The 7,959-nt window shown below is 57.4% G+C and overlaps 1 protein-coding gene across 1 annotated transcript; it reads right to left on the minus strand.

Annotated features, from left to right (window-relative positions):
- Positions 1 to 3,663: 3,663 nt before the first annotated feature.
- On the minus strand, positions 3,664 to 7,418 carry LOC308520995 (saoe class I histocompatibility antigen, A alpha chain-like). Its single transcript, XM_081093726.1, has 8 exons — positions 6,836 to 7,418; positions 6,332 to 6,616; positions 5,789 to 6,064; positions 4,936 to 5,211; positions 4,709 to 4,813; positions 4,280 to 4,312; positions 4,098 to 4,145; positions 3,664 to 3,947 (listed from the first exon to the last, which is right to left on the minus strand). Exons 1-8 carry the CDS (start codon positions 7,104 to 7,106, stop codon positions 3,943 to 3,945), a joined length of 1,299 nt encoding a protein of 432 aa, XP_080949852.1. The 5' UTR covers positions 7,107 to 7,418; the 3' UTR covers positions 3,664 to 3,942.
- Between the last annotated feature and the right edge of the window lie 541 nt (positions 7,419 to 7,959).

The following is a 7,959-nucleotide window of genomic DNA, read 5'->3' on the forward strand; positions in this document are numbered from 1 at the left end:
ACACAGTTATGACACTTTTGCTATTAGTGGCTCTGTGGTAAAGCCCTATGGCATAACAGAGAATATCAAGTCTTTGTCCCTGTCACTGGCACAGAGCTCCTGAAACCCTGGGACTCTCCTGAGTGGAAGAGGGCCTTTGGGATGTTAATGAGATGGCTCTTGGCTGAGGGTCCTGGTTCCTTCCAACTGGGACTGGCACCAGAGGCCAAGCTTGAGCAGAGGGCTGGAACATTCAGCCTCACTCCCACCCTCCGGGAGAGCAGCAGAGTTCCTCACCAATGGCCAGTGATTCATCAACACTGCCTGCACCGTGAACCTTCCATAGTAAACCCCCAGTAACCGGCTCAGAGGGCCTCTGAAGCACAGCCCACACCCACACGCTGGGGGTCGGGACACACTCAATGCCACGCGTCAGAGGCTCCTGGGCTCGGGGCCCTCCCCACCTCACCCAGATCCCTCTTCATCTGGCTGCACACCTGCATCTTTTATGGTAAATTGTAACACTAAGCACATCATTTTCCTGAGTTCTGCAAGTTGTTCCAGTAAATTAATGAACTTGGGAGAGGGGGAATCCCCAACTCAGTACCAAAGTCAGACACAAGTGCTGGTACCATGAGGACCTGAAGCTGTGGCTTGTACCCTAAGTGGGACGGAGCCCTGACCCTGTGTTGCAGGACACCCAGCTGGTGTCAGAGGAGCAGAGAACTGGTTGGGTGGAGGAAAGCATCCCTCACCATCCCACAGATAAACTTGCCGGGGCTGACCAGCAGCCCCTGAACGATGGATGAACAGATTACTCAGACACAGTTTCACGGTGGGGGAGACGGCTAAGGGACAGCCTGGCTGATAGCAACCAGGCAGCCTCAATTGCCTGCCTCGTTAGGCTTTTATTGGAATTTTTATCTTCAGATACAATCAGCCAGGTGAGTAATCTCAGGGGCACGCATGTTTACATTGTCCTCTAGGCAGGGCATCCAGGGAGTAAGCATAAGGATTCCAGTAAATACCCGAGGGTCTGCACAGCACAGACTTGTTTGGAAAGGTCCCCAACAGAAACTGAGAAAGAGAGCAAGTACCGCTCTACCTCATCTCATCCCAGAGCACAAGATCCAGATACAAGCATTTATACCTTGTCCTTGGGCCTCCAAGCTGATCATGGTCCAGACGTTGAGTACAACTATGTTGAAACAAGGAACATGTTTTAGGTTTTGGTGTTTAGTCCTTTGAGCCAGTCCAATAAGAAGTGATGTGAGAGAGTTTCTCCCCAGAAACATTTGCATATACAAGGAGATATAAATATGATGACATCGGTGCACAGAGAGCTGCTGCGGTCTCCCTGACCTGGGTGCTCTACCCCAGTAAGAGACAAAGGCAGGGGGAAGGTGTTTGAGTAACCACTTCATGACCCCACCCTCTTTCCTGAGAGTAGAAACTGGAGTAGAGAAAAGCTGGATTCAGGACATAGACTCAAGGGAATGAGCTGAAAGATGTCATTTATTACTCCCTGTTCTTCCCACCAAACCTGAGCGCCTGCCAAGTCCTGAGACAGGTCCGCTCAATCTGTGTCCGAGAGTTGAAATTGGTCTTCTTTCCCATCCCTCACCGCAGTACCCGACTCTCTTTCTACATGAGAATTCCATGCGTCGAGCTCTGGTGGGAGACCACGCCCCTCCATAAAAGAGGGAAACCCACGTCCCCCAACATTCCTGCATCTGCACAGGGCACGCGGCTCCACCAGTCAGGCGACCACATGCCGAACTCTGGCTCAGGACGTGGTGGCACAGAGGGGCTGGGGCCTTGCAGAGTTCACTGGCAGGGGAGGCGGGAGCAGCAGAGGCACAGTCCTAGCCCTGGGCCCAGGGTCAGGTCAGGGGTATCGGCAGTGTGAGCAGTGGCGCCTGTGCCAGCAGCGGGCAGTGGCCGTGTGGGCCTGACCTGGGCTGCACTGCAAACCCCTTACTGGCTGCGCAGTCTCAAGCCTGGCCTGTGGCTTTCCCCCAAACACCGTCAGACACAATATCATGTCTATGGTACTCCATGTCTAAACTAGAAAAAAATGGGATTGCAGTGTTGGCACCAAGAAACCAGCCTGGGGAGCAGTTCCAGAGAGCAGACACTCCGCAATCTCACTGCGCTGACCCACAGCCCGCTTGCAGTCTGCCCCCTAACTCTGCCCCACAGTGAGAATGGCATGTAATACCAACTCCATGTCTCATAGTTGACAATGTACGTCTTCCCTTTTCTTTCTGAGGAATAGGCCTTTAAATGTGGATTTGAGACACACACACACCCCCACCCCCACCCCCCCGCCCCAAGCTGTCACTGACCTCAGTGGTTCCCAGTCCAACAGCCCCATCAACCCTTCATGACAAAGTGAACAAAGTCACATCCAGAGTCTCACTTTAATACGGGAGTAAGAAGTTGCAGCTCAGAGCACCAGGAAGTCAAGACAGGGATGTGGAGGGCCCAGCCTGGCCTCTGCTGGACAGAAAAGTGTGGAGAGGAGGCGCGGGGCCACAGGTGTGCCAGCCTCCCAATTAGAGGTTCTTTATATGCATACTAGTAGCCCCCATAGACAGGAGACTAAAGGAGGAACTATGGGGGGATGCATGAATCTGTGCACGTGGAAAGGAAATTAATTAGAAGGTGGCTGACACAGGACTGGGAGATGGGCGGGACACACCTGGAGCCAACCTCCCATGGTCCCTCCCAGGCCAGCCACACCTGGGGTGGTTCCGTGGCTCAAAAGGCAGCTGTGGAGTGAGTGGGGTCCCTCCAGCAGGTGGGGTCCCTCGGCCTGGTCTGTGGGGATCAGGCTGAAACCAGCTCTCCAATATCCCCTGAGGGGTCCCAGAGTGCGAGAGGGCACTCTGCACAGTTGCTGTCGTACAGGGTGTGGAAGGCAAACACAAGTGTGCAGTAACCAGATTCAGGTCGACAGTGCCCCAGCAACAACATAACCCACGGCCGAAGGTGGAATCTTGCAGCCCTGGGAGGAATCCACCTCCCTCCTCTCTGGTTTCAGGGTGCATCACCTGAGAACCACCGCTGCCAAGTCACTGCCGCTCGGCAGCTCCTGCGTTGAGCATCTGCTCCCTGGTGGTCGCTGCGCAGACAGTGGGAAGGACACTTAGCATATTAGCCTATTACATATAGAGATTGATTTCAGACAGGGAGAGGGAGGTGAGATAGAAGCATCAATGATGAGAGAGAATCATTGACCTGCTGCCTCCTGCAGGCCCCCCACTGAGGATCAAGTCTGCAACCTGGGCATGTGCCCTGACCAGGAATTGAACTCTGGCCTCCTGGTTCAACAAATTTTTTTTAATTTTAAGTATTATTTTATTGTTGACAATATTACAGATGTCTCCCGTTTTCTCTCTTTTTGTCCCCATCCACACAACCTCCATCCTACTCCAGGTCTTGCCCATGCTATTGTCTGTGTCCATGTCCCCTCTCCCCCTAACCCCTCCTGAGATGTTATTCTGTTCCTTGCTTCCATACCTCTGGCCTTATTGTTTGTCAGTACAGTTTGTTGTTTAGATTCCATTTATACTGGGGATCGATCCTGTAACCCAGGCATGTGCCCTTGACAGGAATGGAACCCGGAACCCTTCAGTCTGCAGACCGACGCTCTATCCACTGAGCCAAACTAGCTAGGGCTAAGCAGAGGTTCTTTTTTTTTTTTTTTTAATATACTTTATTGATTTTTTAAAGAGAGGAAGGGAGAATAGAGAGAAACATGAATCAGCGGCCTCCTACTGGGGATGTGCATGCAACCAAGGTACATGCCCTTGACTGGAATCGAACCTGGGACCTTTCAGTCTGCAGACCGACACTCTCTCCACTGAGCCAAACTGGCCAGGGTTAAGCAGAGGTTCTTGAGGCAGGAAGTGGGGCCTGGGCAAATCTTCCATCACTCAGTCCCCACAGGCACATGCCTCACGCTGTAGAAGAATATAATCATGACCAGATTCAGGTCAGTTGCTGTAACTGGTGACATTCTCCAAAGTCCACTTCATGCTCAAAATGTCCCAGAGAAATCCTATTACCCAGCCTCCCTCTCTGTCCAAACCCTCCCCACATCAGGGTCTCACCTTTAGAAGCCTTGAGAAGCACATCAGAGCCCCAGGAACTGTCACCTCCTGGGGTAGAACAAGACAGGATGTAGTCAGAGCCCCCAAGACAGGAGACTACGGAGGAACTATGGGGGTGAGGTCCCACACGGGCTCCGGTCTGCACTGTCACAGGGTCTCAGGGGTCACCTCTCCATACTCACTGGCAGTCTGAGCGTAGCTCCCTCCTTTTCCACCTGCGGGAAGCAAACACCCTGTGAGACCAGGGAGGAGGCAGGGCCATGAGGTCCTAAAGGAAGCCCTAGTCCTGGGCCCCAGAGAGGTTTCCAGAACTGTGACCACAGACCCAGGGCAGGATCAGGAAACCTGAGGAAAGTACACATGTGGGGACTGAACCAACTGCCCTCCTGGAGGTCTGTCCTCTGCAGGGACCTTCCACTCTGACCTCCTGGGAATCACCAGGTGAGGAATCGGTGCCTCATTTTCACACGGGCCTCACTAAGGAGTTAGTGTGAGCCAACAGGGCCCCACATGTGTGGGGCTGGTGCTTCCCATGAATGAAGTGGGACACACGTCTTCCTGGGCTTGAACCCCTCACTGGGACAAGAGACTCAGACCCACCCCTTCCTCACCTGAGCGCCTCCTCTCCCACATCACAGCTCCAGCCACAGCTCCCAGCAGAACCAGGACCACAGAGATGCACATGATGATGAAGATGAAGGTCTGAGGAGGCGGCTCTGGGAGGAGAAGGGAAGGGGAGGTGAGGGCCCTGACCCCAGGCCTCAGCCCCTACCCCACTGAGGTCCCTCAGGGCCCCTGCTTCTCTGAGAAGACGCTCTGTGCCCACGCCCCTCCTCACCCCATCTCAGGGTCAGGGGCTCGGGCAGCCCCTCGTGCTGCACATGGCACGTGTATCTCTGCTCCTCTCCAGGGGGCACCCCCACGGCCGCCCACTTCTGGAAGGTCCCGTCCCCCGCCGGCCTGGTCTCCACCAGCTCCAAGTCCTGGGTCTGGTCCTCCCCGTCACGCTGCCAGCTCAGGGTGATCTCCGCAGGGTAGAAGCCCAGCGCCCAGCACCTCAGGGTGACCTCCCGGGCAGAGACGGGGTGGCGGGTCACATGTGCCTTTGGAGGATCTGAGCGGAGAGGAGAAAATGCAGGAACTTTGCATCTGCCATGGGACACTCCGGCAGCGCTCATGTGACCATCCTGAGAGTGGACAGGACACCTGGGGTGGGGAAGGGAGCACACACCAGCCTGGACTGAGGCAGCTGGAGTGATCTCCTAGTCTTCAGAAAGCTCTGGAATCAGTGACACAGCCCAGGGCAGGAGGCAGGGCTCTGAGGGGAGAAAAGGGATTTCTGGTCCTGACCTGGGTGGAGGCCACATGACTCAGAAAAGCCGAGGTCAGACCTCGGACACAGTGGGCGAGGGGCAGCCAGCAAGGTCTGAGAGAGAAGGCCCCCGAGGGTCCCAGAGCCCCCGCAGGGCCCATGGGAAGCCTGACCGATTATTTCAGGGGTGGTCCCCCTCCTTCCCGGAGAGGCCGTACCCTAACTGTCGGGGAGAGAAGGGTGGGAGCTCCCGCTGCCGGATCTCCGGTCTCCCCACGCAAGGAGGCCTTGTTTGGAGGCTGCCCGCATTTCCTCCTCTCCTCTTTGCAGGCCCAGCCCGAGGGGAGAGGGAGGCCCTTCGCCCCGGTACCCCTGGTACCTGCGCGCTGCAGAATGGCCCTTCCTTTCTCCAGGTATCTGCGGAGCCACTCCATGCACACCCTCTCCAGGTAGTTCCTCTGCACCTCCGCCTCATCCACAGCCTCGTATCTGCGCCGGGAGAGCTGAGCCGCCTCGCTGGCCGCGGTCCAGGAGCGCAGGTCCTCGTTCAGGGTGATGTAGTCGGCGCCGTCGTAAGCAAACTGGTCATAGCCGCGGAGGAAGCTCCCATCTGACCCCATTTCGCAGCCATACATCCACTGGAAGGTGTGAGACCCTGACCCCGCCCCCGCGGTCAGCCCCGCCCCGCGGTCAGCCCCGCCCAAAGCCCCGCCCCCGCGGTCAGCCCCGCCCCCGCGGTCAGCCCCGCCCCTTGGGGATTAAACCTAAACTGGAAGTGAAATCGGGTCAAATTCCCCCTAGGCTCATCCGGGTGGGGTCTGGGGGATGGGCGGGCCCCGCAGCCTCCGGGTGAAGCTCGGACCCCGACTCGGGGCGACCCCGGCCCGTCGGAGGGGATGGGTGGGGGCAGCCGCGTGCTCACCGTCCACGCTCTGGTTGTAGTAGCCGCGCAGGTTCCTCAGGTTCGCGCGGAAAGCCTGTGCGGTTTCCTTGATGTTCTCCGTCTCTACGTCCCAATACCGCGGGTCCTCCTGCTCCACCCACGGCTGCTGCATCCACGGCGCCCGCGGCTCCATCCTCGGGCTCGCGGCGTCGCTGTCGAACCGCACGAACTGCGTGTCGTCCACGTAGCCGACGGCGATGAAGCGGGGCTCCCCGCGGCCGGGCCGGGACACGGCGGTGTAGAAGTACCTGAGGAAGTGCGGGCCTGGGGGTGGGAAGACTTCGGGGAGTGAGGGCCTGGGCGGGGGGCGAGGGGTCCGCGAGGCGGAAAGGGGCGGGGCAGAGGAGAGGGGGCGTGGGCGGGGCTCAAGCTGGGGCATCGGGTCTGGGCGGTGCCAGGTGGGCACGCGCCTTACCCGGGTCCAGCGCCCAGCCGAGCCCCTCCTCCTCCCCGCAGAGGCGGCCCCTCCCGACCCGCACTCACCCGCCCAGGTCTTGGACAGGACCAGGGCCCCCGAGAGCAGCAGGAGCGGGGTGTGGGGCCTCTGGGTCCACATCCTCCGGGTCTGGGAGGCTCTAGTCCGGGCGGCCCGCGGCGCGCAGTAACCGGAATCGCGGTGAGGCCGCCTCTGTACACACAGGCGCCCAATGGGAGTGAGCGCGGGGGACGGCGTCATGAGTTTCCAGAGAGGAGGACGCGACACAGGTTGTGAGAGGAAGTGAAACGGTAGGGACTTTCCAGGCCCAGACTCCATCGCACTGAGCCGCTGAGCCGCTGAGGGCCCCTGGGCCCCTGGACTGGGCCCGGACCCCTCCTGCGAGGGGAGCTCTTGTCGCGTGTCTCCCGGAGTCGCGTGTCTGCGCAAACCAGCCAGAGAGCCCAGCTGGGCTCAACCCCTTGGCATTCGCTTCCCCAGGTCGCTGGCGCAACTTTAACACCAACAGGAAACCCCACTTTGGGGGCACCGTGAAGAAAGAAACTTTCAGCACAAAACAGCTCAGTTGTGACCATTCTACTCTGGCCTGCGCAGTGGCGTGGCTCTGCTCTAGTGAGACTTAGTCTCCCTGGAGAGAGAAGCTGGCCTACAAGGACAGAAGTCCCCATCCTTGGTCCCTGATTGGTCTGTCCTCATGCAAATGAGAACTCCAAACCCTCCCATGTTGGCTGAGCAGAACAGAGCCCTCTGGTTGGTCGGAGTTGTGCACCTCCTATTGGATGAGGAAAGCTTCAGTCCTATTGGCTGAAAGGCAGTCCAGGACCCTGCTGGGTTGGCAGCAACACCGTGCAAAATGGACTAACAAGCAAGAGAGACGGAGTCATAGCTCACTGACAGCTGTGGGGCAGGCGTTTGGGAGACGCCAGATGTGAAGTGATTGAGAAAAAAGGAAAAAAGGCGGGGGCGGGGGGGAGAACTCATGGACAAGTGTAGTGATTGCAGGTGGAGGAGGATGGGGAAAGTGGAGGGCATAGGGCAGTGATGGCGAACCTATGACACCTCTGACACGCGAACTCATTTTTTGGGTTGATTTTTCTTTGTTAAATGGCATTTAAATATATAAAATAAATATCAAAAATATAAGTCTTTGTTTTACTATGGTTGCAAATAT

Source organism: Myotis nattereri (assembly GCF_964212035.1).
Source record: "Myotis nattereri genome assembly, chromosome: 6".
NCBI lineage: Eukaryota > Metazoa > Chordata > Mammalia > Chiroptera > Vespertilionidae > Myotis > Myotis nattereri.

Bases quoted from the DNA above. Each gene is read 5' to 3' on its own strand.
- LOC308520995 (XM_081093726.1), bottom strand. From the start codon at position 7,106: ATGGAGTCTGGGCCTGGAAAGTCCCTACCGTTTCACTTCCTCTCACAA. The intron at 6,617-6,835 runs GTGAGTGCGGGT...TCCCACCCCCAG, and splicing joins CCTGTCCAAGACCTGGGCGG to GCCCGCACTTCCTCAGGTAC. The intron at 5,212-5,788 runs GTACCAGGGGTA...CTCTCCGCTCAG, and splicing joins GGCCATTCTGCAGCGCGCAG to ATCCTCCAAAGGCACATGTG.